General features: G+C 37.5%; 1 protein-coding gene across 22 annotated transcripts in view; it reads left to right on the top strand.

Moving 5' to 3' along the window:
- Window positions 1-16156, top strand: part of PPIP5K2 (diphosphoinositol pentakisphosphate kinase 2) — a 61518-nt gene extending 45362 nt beyond the window's left edge. For 2 of the 22 annotated variants that reach the window (XM_081880323.1, XM_081880331.1), the window contains exons 23-31: window positions 2140-2313; window positions 3393-3416; window positions 3708-3777; window positions 5934-6053; window positions 6858-6920; window positions 8909-8968; window positions 10887-11036; window positions 12844-12963; window positions 13484-16156. In XM_081880323.1, the coding sequence (XP_081736449.1) occupies window positions 2140-2313; window positions 3393-3416; window positions 3708-3777; window positions 5934-6053; window positions 6858-6920; window positions 8909-8968; window positions 10887-11036; window positions 12844-12963; window positions 13484-13512 (810 nt within the window). In that variant the 3' untranslated portion in view covers window positions 13513-16156. The remainder of the gene's footprint in view (window positions 1-2139; window positions 2314-3392; window positions 3417-3707; window positions 3778-5933; window positions 6054-6857; window positions 6921-8908; window positions 8969-10886; window positions 11037-12843; window positions 12964-13483) is intronic. The other 20 variants (XM_081880335.1, XM_081880334.1, XR_014161102.1 and 17 more) reach the window with 19 other exon arrangements.
- The last annotated feature ends 1557 nt before the right edge of the window (window positions 16157-17713 follow it).

Here is a 17713-nt window from a genome sequence, read left to right as displayed (position 1 = left end):
TGGTTTGTTCTATTCCAAACAAATCATGACATTAAGCCAAAAACAAACCATATTCCTAGTTTGGATGGAATGCTAAGCCAGGGAGTGTGGTTTGCTGCTATCACTAGCTAGAGGTAAGGAGCGTTCTGCACATTCATGATAAACCATCAATTGCTATATACTGTGATATGTGAATGTTGTATATGTTACAATTTATTTCTGGCATCATGCGTGCACTAGTTTGTGTAACAGCCCTTGTCCCTTGACAAGTCAGGAGCAAAGACTTATGGGGAGTGAGTTGTACTATCTCCAGACTTACATGCTACAAAATGAATAATTCCAAATAATTTGGCCATTTGATATTATTGATTGAATTCTATACTATTATTTGGCTGTCTTGAGCTGTGATAAATATGAAGGCTAAAAAAACTCATTTTGTATCCAAGATCTTGTATATATCCTATGGGATTTTTATTTTTATTTTATTTTATTTTATTTTATTTACCTTTTTCCTCTGAAGCAAAGATCCCATGTTGTATCTCAGTTTTTCAAAAACTCCTCTCCGTTTCATAAGTGCCATGTGTTGTTCAGGACCCAACATCTAAAATTTCAAGTACTGAGCCTCTGTGTGTGTGCAGAATTATTTATGCTGTTATTTGAATCTTAACCTAATTGTACTAAGAGATGCCTTCACAAATTGTGCATCAGCTCACTACCAGTCACTGGCATCATACCTGTACTCTGGTAGGTGGTTGCTCAAGGCTACAGATGATCCTGCCACCTTTTGACCATCCCACTTTTCAGCAGGCAGCCTGGACTCTTCTAACAGCAGGCAGGTCACTTGACTTCTTAGTTCTACCCTTGTGTTTCCAATTCATCAAACCTGTAGTGAATAAAGTTTATAACCTATTTAAACCAAGTTCTTTTCCCTCCTCACCCCTCCCATCCAGCCCACTCTCTCCCCCAATGTGGGCACATGTGTTTGTTACTGATCATGACAGTCTTTATCAGAGAGAAATTATATATATTTCTTAGGGATCCAAAAATATTTTAATTATTATGATGTTCCAGGTTTTTTATGTGATGATACAGGAATATCCCAATAAATGCTGTGGGTTTTTCCAGCAGGCAAACATTAATGTTGAGCAGTATTCTACCTATCCTTTGTAATTTTTCACACGTAGTTGTAAATTCTGCTTTTCCTTTCAATAAACACTGTTTTTATTTTGCTGACTATCCTGAAACTTTAATATAGAAAGATTTGGAAATCATGGCTTCATTTTTACATTATATTTTTCTTTCTTCTTGGGACATTCTGTGTTATTCATTGATAGGAACATGGAGAGATTCTTTTTAGCTGAATTTAGAATTCTTTCCCACTTCAATAAAATACCATTTTAAAAAGATTAATTTGTAAATGGTGTGTAAAGCAACGTGAAGCTGATTCTCTTCTATTTGGAGAAAGTGAACAAAAATCAAATAACTTAACCTTGAAGATCAAGGCTCCCTAAATATATATTGAACATAAATGTGCCTGTTATGTTCTTTCAGTGTGGTCCTGACTCTGTTTCTTGTGAATGTCTTGATCGAGACCTAAATTATTGTTGGTGTGCCAGCCTGTCACTGGTGTTTGGTTTAGTTCTTAGAGTTGGTCCTGGAGCTTAGGCAGGATGTATAATGCTTATGCAGAGGATAGATGTGGCATGTGGATACAGAATGAAGATTAAATTTTACTGGCGTGTTTTGTTAGGGGGAAAACCGAGACACTGAAATTAAGAAAATGTTGTTAGTGTCATCAGAGGTCAGTTACATGTTTTTGTGAAATATGTGCTTTATTAATAGTGAACGCAGCACAGACAGAGAATTTGCTATGCTTAGCGAGAGGAACACAATTAACGGTGACAGTTTTTAAATATGTACATATTGAGTTTCCTTGTCACTAGTACTGTTTAAGTGTCTTTAATGAAAATAGTAGCTGAGTAATTCCAGTTGTTTGTATTGTGTGATTTTATTATAGGAAACACGGCTCATTACTGTATAATGCTGTTAAAGTTATTTAGAAAAGGGTGCAGACAAAACTGTATTTCATTTTCTTATCATTTGGCTATGAATCTAACGTTGCATGCTTTGCTGTTTTTTTGCCCCCTTTCTCACTTCCAGGAAGAGAGCCCCCTGAGTGTGTCTAGCCCAGAGTGTATTGGTACCTGGCTGCATTACACCAGTGGTGTGGGTACTGGGCGTCGAAGACGCAGATCAGGGGAACAAATCACTTCTTCCCCTGTCTCCCCTAAATCATTGGCTTTCACATCCAGTATTTTTGGCTCATGGCAACAGGTTTTTAAACTTTACTTCATTAAACATTACTATGCATTCCAAGCAGAAAACAGCTGTCTTTAAGGACATCTAATCCCTTGTTCTGGATTTTATTCAAAGAAAATTATTTCACCTGTCATTAAAATGTGATTAAAAAAACACTAGTTACTTTCAAGAATGCTCGGGGGGGAAAAAAGCAAGTGCATGGTTTTTTTTTTCCCTACACAAGTTTCACTGAATGTAGTTGATTGTTTGGTTTTCAGTTGGTTTCTTTTCAGCACTGTAGAGATGGAAATAGTTAGTTCCTCATGAAATAGACATCAGCTTTGGCTTAGTTGTCCTTTAAGACTTTTTTTTTTTTTACTTACAAAGCAAAACAAAAACAGCATTGAGTAATTTGGTGGCAGGTGCATTAAAATGATTAGCTAATAAATGAAACAAAATGTGATTTGAAGTAATTGGATTGGGGTCCAATATTGGTATTCCACAGTTGGGATTAGCATAGATTATCTTTTCAATGGCCTATTAACTGTTCAAGAAAAAAATTGTTAGTACTAATCATTATTTTCTCTACTTGTGAATTGGAGGTGTCCTTTCTCTCTCTCTTTGTTTTGAGGACAGTTCTTCATCCATTGTAATGTATAACATTGTGAAATTTGACATATTGTGGGAATTAAGTAAAATAGTACATGTACTGAACAGTAAAATAGAATAGTGTACCGCTTTTATCCAACTCTGATATACCCAAAGTAGACCCATTGAAATTAATGAAACCAAATTAGTCATATCTGTTCATTTCAGTGGGTCTGTTCTGAGTAGGACTAATGTTGGATATAAAACAAAATACTTACAAATGGTTGTACTAAACAATGGATGGTGCCCTGTTACCGGAACCCCCCCCCCCCTCAAAAGAATGCTATTTTGATGTCCTATTGAAACTAAAAATTGCTTGGATATAGAAAAAAAGAGTTTTAGGTTAAAGGTTGTGAACATCAGACGTTTACCCTGATAAGAGCCTGTGCATGGATCAGTGACTGTAAGGTGACCTCATCAGCCTGTCTGTGTTTCCTTTTTCCCCCTGCCTCTCCCTTCCAATACAGGCGCAGTTTAGGAGTGTTCATTTGGTAAACTAAAATAACACAGTTGTCTGTGTTTTCATATCTTTCTTGGTGTCTGTCCTGTTTTTGTCATCATGAATGCCTGCTTGCACCACTTCATTGCAAGGATCTCATGAGTGAACTGGATTCCCTTCAGCAATATTGCATGACCTTTCATATTGTTTTGGTATCTCTACTAATGCATCATATGGCTTATTAATACTTGTCTGTCATGAACAGGCTGCTGTTTCAAGCTTAATGGATTCTACAATCCCACTAGTCTGTTTTTGTTCTTACTTATCCATTTCCCATGTCTAGGTCCCAACAGAAACCAACAGTTATTTCCGACCACCAAGAACTATTGTGGAGCAAAAGGCAAGCGGTATAGGTACGTATATATTTCCTAAAGTCCTGCTCCTTTAAAGTAGACCTACTCAGTTTTCAGTATTCAAGCTTGTAGATATTTTAAAAGTTAACTCCGTTGTTTGGATAATGTATCTTGAATATTTTAATACAAATAAGTCATTTGGTCATTGAATATAGAATATCAGTTGTCATTGTTGGCATGAATTTTTCACTTGAACCCAAACCATATTGTTGTTTTGACAAGTTAATAGAGACCATTTTAAGAGGATTCATCTCTAGGCTTTTGAGGGCTTGCTCCTTAGTCAGATGGGAACAGTTGAAGAGATTCTCCTGGTAATCAAAAACTTTTATTTTTCTCATTTTTTGTTTTCCATATACATTTAAGAACAACACAAGAGTAATGTTCTTTGCACTACCCCAAATTCCATCAACTACAGCTTTCAGAATACAGGCTTGGCTATTGTAACTGTTTTATTACAGCAAGCATCAGATTTATATTTCAGCAGCATTTTAGTACTGCAGAATGAATACTATTTTCATTCTGTAGTGTATTATACTACATTTGGTAGTGTATACTACCGGTACTTTTTTGCTCTGCAAATGTTTTAATATTATGGGTAACACTTTCATAGCATGTCAAACAAAACAAACACAGCATTAAATGCAGTCTAAGATAAAAATTTCTCCAGTTGTCTACTTAACTCTATATTCTTTCTATATGCACAATCTTTTTTTGTTTCTTCGTGTTTCAAAATTTTACCTAGCAAAATGCATACATCAGATGCTCTTGATTACTGGAGTTTAATTTTTCTAATGTTCTTCAATCATTGCACAATCTTGTTCTCTGTGATATTCCACATAAATATACCGTGTTGGCCCGAATATAAGCTGCACCCAAATATAAGCCACACCTTTAAAATTGGAGAGGGAAAAGAGGAAAAAAAATCTGAATATAAGCCGCTCCATTCCTTGCTGCTCCGTTGCTAGCCACCTTTCCCCTTCCTCGCTCTCTCCCTTCCCGGCCTTGCGGGAGAGGATGAGGGACTATGCATAGGACGGACGCGGCTTTGCCACACTCCTGCCTGCATATCATAAGGTCGCGAATATGAGCCACACTTTAACTTCTCACAGTCAGAATTTGGGCAAAAAGTGAGACTTATATTCATGCCAATACAGTACATGTTGATGAAAACTGATCTAAATGCAGGTATTTCTTAAGTTCCAAAGCTTCTCCACAGATTAGACATTTATATTGATATGTTTCATCAGATGTGCTGCTAATGCTTTCCTCACCGTTTGGTTGTCAGTGGTAATAACAGAAATTTTGAATCAGTGGTTCATGATTAGAAAGCAAATAGATCAGGTTTCAAAGGGCAAGGATAGGAGAAACCTCTCCTGAGCAAGTGCCATTGAGATGAATTTTATATTGGTAAGGTATTGTCCAAAATACATTACACCCAAAGTAGCCCTTTTCTTAGGTTTTTAAATGTAAAGTAAAATATTATTATGAGAGGATACCAATTTTGTAATATGTAGAGAATTATTCTTTATAAACAAGGTTTTTAATATCAGACAGCAAAACTCAGTACACCAGGGTTTGTTTGTTTTTAGATCAGCCATTAACTTTTAAAAATACATTGAGAAACTCAACACATTTAATGGGATATGTCTGCACAAGCCACAAGTGGAACGTGTGCAAGAAAACTTGATCACATCCCATGAATTTAAGTGGAATTTCCACATGAAAACATGCTGATCTCTGTGTTTTGCAGAGTTCAGTGCTCATTTTAACAGATTCAGTTATAAACTGCAAATATTCAATCTTGTGTTTCTTCCTCAACCATCCCTTTTTATTTTACATTGACCTATCAGGCAGTGTTTTTTTTTTCTTTATCAAGTCTAGCAACAGGAAACAAAAGGAAGTTCCCTTCATTAGAGTTCAGCCTTCTCTTTGTATATAATTAGTAAGGGGATTGTGATAAATAGAAGCACAGTAATTTGTGGTAGTTACATCCTGAAAGTACCACTGACTTTATAAGCATATTGTGAACCTGTTCAAGGCAATGCCAGAGGCAGCCTCTTGTGTGGTAAGAGCGATATGCTTGCATGCTGCATGCATCCCCGATGTGAACAGAAGAACACCTGGTTGCTGTATGTATTTTCTCTAACTCCCATCAGGGTCTCACTGTGCGAGCCTGTTTAGCACTTCGGTGCTCGGGGGTTCTTCAAGTGCACCTAACCTACAGGATTATGCTCGTATTCATCGTAAAAAGCTGACTTCTTCTGGCTGCATAGATGGTATGTGCACACCTTCGCACATGCACTTACACCCACCCACTCATATGCACATATTAAACCTTGAAAGAAAGTCCTAGGCCTGTTTACAGAGTAGAAGCCTATAATACCGATCACTAATATTAATTTGTAGAGCTTTGTAGTGTCCCTTTATTTCTCAGAGATTAATTGTGTTTAACGGCACACCGATGGAAGGAGGGCTTTTTCCCTTCCATAACAAACCAACTTAAAAAAAGTTTATGTTCAACCTATGTTTAAAACCATTTAATTTGGTATTTTTTTCCTGAAATGGAACAAAAAGCCATTTATTGAGAACTAGAGAAATCAAAGGAGATTCATTAATATTTGTAAAGTCCTAAAAAGAGGTACGTTTGTTAAATTATTTTTAAAATTAACCTGAAAGTGTTTGGCTTGGGGCTTCAGAGTAACAAGCAGAATAGATATGTCAGCACCAGATTTCCACCATTTTACAATGTTTGTTAACTTTCTTGAGGGTAAGAAACATTCAGCTTTCTCCTACTGTCACATCCATTATATTCAATTCTAACCATGTATGTCTGTATGCCAAAATCACAAGCTCACCCGTATTTGTCTTCCATACACTCCATTAAACCTCTAGTAGTAACAACCAGCAAAGTTTTACCTGCTTTTAAACCTGTTTTGGCCTTTGCACCTCTCCCAATCCCTTCTGCATGCCACTCAGTTCTAACCTCCTCTTCATTGTTTTCCCCTCTTCTGTCCTTTCTTGAATTATCCCTCTTTTGGTAGCTGTTTTGAATTTCAGGTACCTGTTTTTCTCTTTCTCAGACACCACACGTGGTTCTGCTGTTAAAAGGTTTTCTATCTCATTTGCTCGACACCCAACCAATGGTATGTTTTGCTTTTATTTAAAAAAAAAAGTATTCCCTTGCTTCATCCCTTCCAAACTTTAGGGTGTATAGTACTGTCCACCATCATCCTCCCTGATTCCAGCTGATCACATGGCCATATTGTCAATTATTAGAAATTCTGATAATTTAAATCCCTTTCCCCTTTTTAATTCCATAATCTAGTCTTTTAAAATTCACACATTCAAAATCCTTTTTGGGATGGGGTGGGGAATTAAATGAATTCCATGTCTATTTTTACGCAGTCTTCTTAATGACACCAATTAGTACACATAGTGTATGGTTTAAAAGCTTTCTGATCCTAAACAGCTCCTATTCCTTTCCCCTTCATATTCTTTGGCATCCTGCTGTGTTGGATATCTCTGTTCTGAACTTTTGGAACTCAGCGTAAGAACTGCCTTACTAAACCAAACCAAAAGGTCCACTTTCTCTAGCCCACTATTTCCAACAGCAACCACCAGATGGCACTGGGAAACTCATTAAGTTGGGCATGAAAGTGGTGGTCTGTCCTCTATTTGTCCCCCAGTGACTGGGATTCAGAGGTATTCAGCCTTTGAACATGAAGATTCTGATTATCTAGCATAGCTAACAACCACTGCTAAGCCTATTCTCTGTGAACTCAGGATTTCATTATAAATAACAACTGGAACTTGCTATCATCTTCTTGAAATCACATTAGACAAAATAAAAGTTAACTGAAAACAAAGTTCCCTACATTTCTGTCAGTAACCAAATGATTTGCTTCACCTTCCTTTCATACAGACAGCTTAAGTGCTTTCTGTAATGAGTTACTTGCTGCTATGTTTTCCTCCTGAGGTCTAAACGGCCTCAGTCCAGTATACCTGTATCTCCATCCCCATCGTTCTTCCCGGACACTGAGGTCCAGTGCCGAGGGCCTTCTGGCCATTCCCTCGCTGCGAAAAGCCAAGTTACAGGGGACCAGGCAGAGGGCCTTCTCGGTAGTGGCACCCGCCCTGTGGAACACCCTCCCACCAGATGTCAAAGAGAAAAACAACTACCAGACTTTTAGAAGACATCTGAAGGCAGCCCTGCTTAGGGAAGCTTTTAATGTTTAACAGACTATTATAGTTTAATATTTTGTTGGAAGCCGCCCCCATCCTGCCTCAACATATAACACATTTTGCAAAGCTTTGCCACTGAATTGGTCCTTTCATCACAGAAATTCAGCTGGCCACTCCTCCACCATAGATCAAACAGTAGCTCTCAGTTTCTTTATCCTTATTCAAAAGTTTCCAAAGCTGTTTATTAACTGAGTTCAGTGGTAAGGTAATATAATGTCTTCATGAAGCTGTAGTTTTGTGTCTATTCCCAAATCATCATAATAAAATGATAGGTTTGCTTCAGTAGCAAATAATCTTTACTAATATTACTACAGTATTTCATACCTACACATGGAATTAGTTGTGAAAATGAAAAAAAAAGTGCACATAGACTCTAAAATTAAGTCATCTAAAGAGAGATATGCTCAACTTAGTATGCAAAACAGCTGAAAGTTGAGGTATGAGAGCTAAAAAATAAAATTTACAAATAAAGGGGGGAAATATATCATGAATAGCTGGCAGAGCACATTTTATCCAAATAGTATGTGCTTAAAATTTGTATATTTTTATCACAGCTGTGTTGATACAGATTGCTGTGATCTGATTAATATGTATCCTCACAACTTTCACAATTTACTGCATGGTTATATGTATTACTCAGAAGCCGAAATGTACTTCCTCAGGTAACTTGGGATCACTCCAGCTGCTTTGAAAATGAGGCGTGGCATACTGTTTGTTCTTAACCTTTCATTGAGGGCCTCCTCTTTTCTTTGACTTCCATAACTTTAAGATAACAATGCAACTTCTAAACCATTTCAGTCTTCCCCTTCCTTTCATCTTGAGTTCAAGATACATGGTGAAACAAGTATCTACTGACAGTGCTTTACTTATTTTCTGGGCCTCTGTGCAGAACATCCAGACCTCTTTAGGTGCTGGTCGGTTTCTTCTGAGGAATTTCTAGGCGCCAGTGGTATGTCTTTATAGCTTTCGAATGTAAGACAGCAGGGTGGCTTTCTAAGTTGCTGCGCTAACCCTTTCATTGTCTTTCATTTTGATGAAAACTGGTATGTTAAGAGGTCAGCTCACGTTAGCAGATCAGACATTTGAAGGCATACTGTCCAATACGTAGGTGTCTTTTTAAAAATAAAAGAACACAAATGAATAGGTTTTTACCATTTTCAATTTCAATCCAGTGGAAATGGCCTCTCGGCACATATCTCAGGGTATTTCTCCAATGCTTGATAATCCAGTAATGAAGCTGCTAAAAGATGGGTGTGTGCACAAGTGAATAGTTGGTTTTTATTGCCTAGGTAAATAAAGCTAAAAGAAGTATGCAGAAATATAAATGACACTATTGAGCTTCAGATTTAACTGTTTCAAAGGATATTTATTGGACATGAGGTAATTATAAGCACCAAAATAGACATGAGCACTTAAAGAAAATAGCCTGCCATAGTCCCATGAAATTGTTCCTTACATAGATACTCATACACATTTGTGGATTTTCTCCAGTCAGGGAAAGCTGCAGTTCTCGTGGAATTTACTGTAATGCAAAGAAAGGGTTCGCGCTTGCCTGCATGCGTAGTGTTGTATTCTTAGAAGAATTATTATGCATTAAACACAATTAACTTGAAGCACACATAGAGGCTTAACTGCTACAATTCAATAAGATACCAAAATGTTCATTTGCAAAGTTTCCTTCTCTAGAAATTTAAGGAGAGAAAAGTGATTTCAGATAACAAGAATTTGAATTCTTTAGTTTTGGAGTTCACTATAGTTTACTTCATATTACATTTAAATGTACCTTGCACTAAAAACATGAATACTTTTTCATTAGCAAACCCATGTCATTGAAAAAAAAGGTCTTGAGAGAAATTTAGCAACTTAAGTAAAATTACAGTTTTTGTTTTCGGAATTATAATAGTGAAACTTTATACGGACAATTTTTTTGTGGGGAGCTGTCTGAATCAGTTCACAAGTGCTTTTTAAAGCTTATGTACGCATATGGAGTTTTAAATTAACATTAGTTCAGGTATGCATGGTTGATTATGTTTTTACTTATGATGCCTAACCCTGGATTTCAGATTTATTTGTGGCTTGACAGTAACTGTTATAAAAGTAATGAAGCTGGATGTAAATAATATTAAGGAAACTTGTCATAATCCTGGAAGAGGGTTGTCCTTGCTTTCTTCTCAGAAAACAGTACTTTCAGACTTAGATGACCAGGAGTTTTGACTTGAAGAGCCAGCTCTGATGCCTATGGAAGTAACATAGGGACATGCTGAGCCTTTACTTGATTTCTTAAGTCTGTTTTATATAGAAATTTATGAATTGAATGAAAACCTAGATTAGAGTTATTGGAGAGTACAATGGATAAGTAGGTCTACATCTGTGTAAGTGGTGGTTAAATTGCTGCCTTAGACTTATTTAAATAAAAATGTTTTTATATTATGTATATGCAGAACCATGAGCTTCATATATAAGAAATTCTGACACCCTTTAGTCCAGCTCCATATTGTTTCAGTATCTGAAGTGTTACTGTATGATTGCATGTGTTTGGATGGAACCAGAATCATGTTTGAGGCTTTTTGGTTCCATCTTTCTCACTGCAGGCCTGCATGTGCCATGTGTCTACCTGAGAAAACTCCCTTCAGAAAGTCCAGCGATCATTCTGGAGCTGCTTCTGATGCAGTGCAAAAGGAGCAGAAATCTGGAGAGTTGCACTGGGTTCAGAAGTGCTTTGGTGCACATGGCATGCACGGGTCTCTTTGTATTCTGGCCTGTTAAGCATACTTCTGCAGAACATACCTTTGCCATTATAATTGCTCAGTTGCTTCCTTTTATGTTGGAAATATGTGGTGTGTGTGTGTCTGTGTTTTCTTTTTCAGGCTTTGAATTGTATTCCATGGTGCCTTCAATCTGCCCTCTAGAAACCCTCCATAACTCCTTGTCATTAAAGCAGGTGGATGAATTTCTTGCTTCCATTGCTGCCTCTCCTTTGTACGACAGATTTCAAGCCGCATCCACATTTTCTCTGCGTAATTACCTTTTATGTCTTTTATTTCGCAAACTGCAAAACGCTGCTGGCCATAGGCAATCCATTGAATACTAGGATTTAGTGTTTCCTGGTGTGGGACTGATAAACTGTTTCAGATTTAATCAAATAAGTATTTCCTCATTTTCCCCATGAATTGGCATATAACCACACCACCCACACTGCAGCTGTCTTCTTGGCTGTCCTTGGAAGTGTAAGAGAATGCAATTTTACTCAAATTAGTCACACAATATGACTGTAACACATACCCTGCATGTATGCTGTGCAAAATTTCTGTATAATGACAACACTTATTTGTGCAATTAAAAACTGCTAAGCTCCAAAGAAGTGGGGCTTCCATTCTACCCCTCCACTCCACACATATGTCCCATAGCTAAGCTAGAAACTTTGTTTCAAAAACTTAGACAACTTCAGATAGAGTTGCTGAGGTGGGGGAAATGAAGATCCTGCTTGGCACATACAGTGGTACCTCGGGTTACATACGCTTCAGGTTACAGACTCTGCTAACCCAGAAATAGTGCTTCAGGTTAAGAACTTTGCTTCAGGATAAGAACAGAAATTGGGCTCTGGCGGCGCGGCGGCAGCGGGAGGCCCCATTAGCTAAAGTGGTGCTTCAGGTTAAGAACAGTTTCAGATTAAGTACGGACCTCCGGAACGAATTAAGTACTTAACCCGAGGTACCACTGTACCTCTCTGTATACTTGAAGTAGCTTATTGGACCCTGAACACTATGATGCCTATAGCACATTATTCTCTTTCCGCTGGAACACTGCCATGCAGATTTCTTGATATTTTTGTAACTAACTGTAAATGATAAATTCCCAAATTCCATAGTAGGGCAATACCTTTATTAGGGCATCCAAACTCGTACAAAATAGTGAGAAAGCTTTTGAGCTGTCCAGAATTCTTTGTCAGGCTAGGTTTTAAGCAGAGCGAGAAGTGAGGGGATCAAAAAATGGGCCTAGTGTTGAAACCATGAAGCCTGCATTGTGCTTGGTCTCAAGATGGAGCATGGGAAGAGGTAACAGACTTAATATATTTCACATTCCAAGGTGCAATGCGGGTTTCAAGTTACACCTGCTAGGATGAAGGAACACAAAATGTCTGATTTTGTAAATTTAAAATTCTCCAGACCTGCCTCTAACTTTAAGCAAAATTCTCAAGTTCCTTGTGGTAGAAAACAGCAGTAAAGAGAAGCATAACAGTTTTTAAATTAGCAAATCTTGGTGCACTAAGTCAAAAAAGTGAGTAGAAGCTGAGTTAGGTATCTTTACCTAGTACTCAGAGATAATATGCTCTGAGGAAAAAGTTATTTATTCAGGCAGTATAAGACCCTCTTACTCTAGTTTATTATCCTACTCTTCAATAGCTAAATTTAGTAGTCTGCAAGCCATACACAAAGAAGAAGTACATAAGAAAAATATCAAAATACATATTTGGCCAGATACCTATTTTCTGTGCATGCATGCCAACTTCAGTTAGTAAACAGCTTTCAGGTTCGTCTAAATAGGTTTCTTGGAAGTAAAAAAGATGACTGTTTAATAGTTTAAACATGACCTTGACAGAAACCTATAGATCCATGTTGATGAAGAGAAATATTGGAGCATAATATGTTCACTGTACTATTCACATAAAAACAATGTACACACTTTTCAGAGGCAATTGTTCAAAGAATAATACAGCCTTTGTTGATACTTTATATAATCTTTGCTTCTTCGGCATTGACAACATCAAGTTACTTGAGAAAGAATAAGATAAAATATCTTTGTAAATTTTATTAACCCTTTTAGCTTCGCCATCATTTCTGGATGCAAGAAAAAACTCTTTAAATACATACACCCCTGCAAAAATCCAACCAACGCCACAAGAAGACCCTTTGAGTCGGCGAGAATGTTCCTCGACTATGTCAAGTAAGTAATACTTGAAAAAAACCTTTTCACATCCATCTTAATTATTAACAAGAACCGTCTGAGATTGTTCAGAATCATTTTGCTTTATACTTTAAGAAATTTGAGAGCATTTTGGTGTGGATTGGTCTTATTTTTCTGTCTCATTATGATGCATTAGACAATAAGTGGTTTTGAGGCTCCAGCGAGATCTCATGGATCTCTCACAAGATCTCACTGGAACCTGCAACCACATGATTTCAGTAAGTGAGGCTTCGGCAGAGGGGAGGCAGCAGCTTCCCATTCACCTCAGACAGTAACCAGGGAAAGGCTGCCCCTGGCTCCCATCCTTCTAATTTTATTTTTGTCAAGTTTCAGAGATATCGTAATATTGGGCATGACATAGCCAAAGTTGTATTGGTTTCTGTGTTTTAAGTTTCTCCTCCTGAAAGCTAACAGACACTAAAATGCTTGTTTGTCTTGATCATGTGTTTATTATTATTATTCACCATAAGAAACATGATCCTGTTTTGCTTGTGTGCAGGTACCAGTGTTTTTTCGCCTCCTGTTTGATACATCATAAAATGCCAAAAAAAGAGTTAAAACAATACTTGTTTAGCACTGGTGGTTAAACTGTCTCAGAAGAAATGAAGCAGTTCAAGGAAAACTGGAAGGTGCTGCCAATGCCATCTTTAGCAGTGTATATTTCTTTGTAGACAAATAAGTTAGCTTTAAAAGGCTATTCATTTCTCTCTGTGTAAGTATGTCTTTCCCTGTATATAAAATAATTACTGAAGTGCATATATAGTATATATTCAGGAAAGGTGATTTCTTTGTTTCTAAAGTATGAAAAGCAAAGATGTTTACACCATTGTTTTAAGGAAATGGTTATCTTTTAGCAGAGAAACTGCACATGACATTTACCATCTTTGTTGTCCTAAATTAACGCACAAACCAAAACAGCCTAACATACTGATTTGCATTATAAAGTAGCAGCTAATAGGGAGATAGGAGAGGGGTAGAAAAAGCCACCATTTCCTTTTTGCCCTACAGTAGACCTTAAAGCCCGGACATGAAAACTTATTCATCACCAAAGCACATTAATAGGACTCTGCTTAACAGATGCTTTTATGAATGTCAATCTTTGACAGCATCTCAGTGGTTGGTTCTTTCCCCTCTGGTAGAAATGCATAATGGAGCTGGATGATAAATGAAAAGCACTTAAGCCCTCATACTTTGAAGGTACACACACCATTACCTGAAAAATAAAAGGTCAGATTACTTTGAGCCACTTAAGTGCTAATATAATAATTGTAATATTAGAAAGGTTCATTGTAAGAAAGAAAGCTGTGTTATTTTATGAGGAAGAAACAGCTTAAACTCATTTCACAGAGAGTTTTTATTGGAGCCTGGCTCCAGTTTTTGAAAAACAGCAGAAAACTGCAATTTGAAGTGGCTGAACAGCTATACCTTCTTTGGAACTTCTCAAGGCTCCAAGTAACTTAAAGGCAGATGAAATAGTAAACATTAGAACAAAAAACACCTGCAACACGAGAGACCATTGTTTTATAGGGAAATATTTTGCTTCCAATTCTGAAGGGCCTGGCATATGCCCACTACCAAACTTAAGGAACTCACTGTCAGTGGTGATCTGTGTCACATCTTTTCTCCTTCATCAGCAGCTGTGCAGGGGGGAAAAGACATAGGTCTTGACTCCTCTCCATGGTAGTCCTGCTTAAATGGGCTAAAGTCAGGGATAGTATTTCAATCTTACACCTGAGTGCAAAATATTGTTTTTTTGATCCCTCCCCCAGCTTAAATGTGGCTTCTGCAAATATCTCTGCCTTCCTGTTGCTTTCAGCCATATGGAGGTACAGGTTAACAATTCTGGTACTGCTTAGGTGATTAAAGGTCTCTATTGTATTGTATTTGCGAATTAAGAGCTAATTACTAGTATGTTGCCTAAACTGACACCTGGCACACACAGTCTTTACCTGGGAGCATCTCTTTTTAAAATACATTTCCAAAAAGAGCAATTTTTGTTTGGGTATAGGTATGCTGGGTGCAGATGACATGCCCTTTAATTTCCTTGTTCTTTGCATGTTTACACCAGACCCTTGACATTCAAATGTACTTTGGTTGTTAGTGTCTGTGCTTTATGAGCTCCTCTCCTAAAAGTAATTTCCTGTTTACACTTTTCCTAAATGCTCTTCTATTTTGTTGCAAAGATGACTTTCTTCAAGAGATTTCTGCAGAATACTGCTTAAAGCATAGTTCACGTGTGGATAACAGGGCTTCATCAAAGCAGAAACAGCTGGTCTGTTAATATTCCATGCTGGGAACTTTCTATATGTGCAGATTATATTGTCAAGTTTTGAAATTAAAAGAAATTGTAGCATTACCAAATCTACATAATTACTGTTTCAGCACTGAACACTTGAACATAAACCAATACAACTAATGTTCCCATCATTGTCCTTCTCATCTCTGCTGTTAGTTAAAGACAGCTGAAGATTTTATTAGTGCTATGAAAATCTTGAGAAATCTTGGTGTTCTTTCAAAACATATTCAGGTTTGTCAATTGTCCTAAGATTTCCTTTGTGACATGATTAATTGAATGCATTTTATTTTCATTATAAAATATAATGGATTGGGTCCAGGCTTAGTAAGTTTGGACCCACTGAAATCAATGAGGCTTAACTAACTTGTCCTATATCTCTCAGTGAGTGTACTCTAAGTGTTAATTATTCTGAGTCCAACCCAGGGATTAATATTAATGTGATTCTCATCAACAGCAATATTTTCCTGTTAACTACCAGGAGACCTACCTTCAAATATAATTGTTGTTGTTTTCTGTGTTTTTTAAAAAGGCTTTGATTCTCATCCTGGCAATTGTCCATGAAAGTGGATTTGCTAATTATACTTGCCATTGCATTGCCGTGCATATTTCATATGAGGTCATATGATAAATTCTTAAGTATGGTTTAAGATACCAAATATATAATAGATTCGTAACTACTCATTGCAAACATTTCATTATCTATAATGTAAGTTTATAATATGGACAATGTTTGTCTTGCTCACCTCTGAATGTATAAGTTATGTTTACTGTTTTTCTATAAGAAAATGTTATAATTTAAGTGTGCATATCATTCCAGACAACCAAAGCTTTGGCATATTTTTGATCTGCTCATAAATAAAAGAGTCAATAGCAACAGATAGTGTCTGTTCTGTGTATTCTATAATAAATTCTTAACTCTCACTTTACTTTTCTGTTCTAATAAACTACAAGTGTTTAAAATAAATTGTGGTAGACATGCACCACTTTATATTGGAAAACACTTAGGCCTGACACATTAATATTTTGCATGAGAAAGGTGAGTTGGAAATGTCCTTGTGTTCTGTGCCCCAGTAACCACCTGTTAGATTGCTATGATTGGTTGTATCCAATGGTGTCCATGTGTAAGCAGAATGGATTTCCACATGCACTTTGACTTCATTTTCTTCTCCACACCCCCGCTTTACCCCAACCCTACTCTGTAACCCCAAAAAATCTATTTCAGAGATTTGGAAAACTTGGGAGATTCAAAGGGAGGCATGAAGACTACAGGAGGGAGGTGAGGAAGAAGAACTCCACTTGTACAGTACTGAGTTTCACCCAATAACGTGTTGCGCACTGAGCTTTGAAAATGTACTGAATATGGCAGCAAAGTCTACTGACTGGGAATGTTGATGCAAGCATATTATGCCAGTACTCTTATCACCTTCTCTAGCTTCCAGTACATTTCCTAGCCCAATTCAAAGTACTGACTTTGGCATTTAAAGTCCTTCATGGCTTGGGGCCTCAGTATTTGAAGGATCACTTCTTCTTGTATGTTCCTGGCCATGCTTTGAGATCCTTGAGGGAAGCCCTCTTCTGATTGCCCCTGCCAGATGCTGAGAAATGACCTTCTTAGTGGTGGCCCCTTGTTTATGGAACACCCTGCTGAAGAAAAATTCATCAGGTAGGGATGCAGGTGGCACTGTGGGTCAAACCACAGAGCCTAGGGCTTGCCGATCAGAAGGTTGCCGGTTCAAATCCCCGCGACGGGGTGAGCTCCCATTGCTTGGTCCCAGCTCTTGCCAACCTAGCAGTTCGAAAGCACATCAAAGTGCAAGTAGATAAATAGGTACCGCTCCAGCGGGAAGGTATACAGTGTTTCCGTGCACTGCTCTGGTTCACCAGAAGCGGCTTAGTCATGCTGGCCACATGACCAGGAAGCTGTACGCCAGCTCCGTTGGCCAGTAAAGCGAGATGAGCGCTGCAACCCCAGAGTCATCCGCGACTAGACCTAATTGTCAGGGGCCCCTTTACCTTTATTACTAGCAAGGACTTTTTGCAAGTTCCACTGATGTGGTTTTGTGTCCAAAATACTAATTCTAAGATCAATGCTGATTTACTCTTTTTTCTTTATTATTTCTTGTAAGAAAGGGCCCATAAAATGTACTTAAAGCTTGCAATCAATTGGCAAACCACTGCTGCAAAAAAAAGGTGATTGTTATATGTATATATTTTAATTGTACTGCATTCATTTACACACATGGGTGTAACTGCAAAAGCACACTAACAAAGAAAAGTAGTGATAGGTAAGCAAACCTGCAATTTACATGTCTGGTTATATTTCATCTGTAGCTGTTATACTGATAGTAGGAACCCAGATGTCCCCCCCCCCCCGCAAAAAAAAGCATTTACTCAAAAAAATGGTCAGTATGGTGTAGCATTTGAGCAGTACTC

The sequence above is a fragment of the Podarcis erhardii genome (genome assembly GCF_964252035.2).
Source record: "Podarcis erhardii genome assembly, chromosome: 11".
NCBI lineage: Eukaryota > Metazoa > Chordata > Lepidosauria > Squamata > Lacertidae > Podarcis > Podarcis erhardii.
This window is presented reverse-complemented; position numbering and strand designations above follow the sequence as displayed.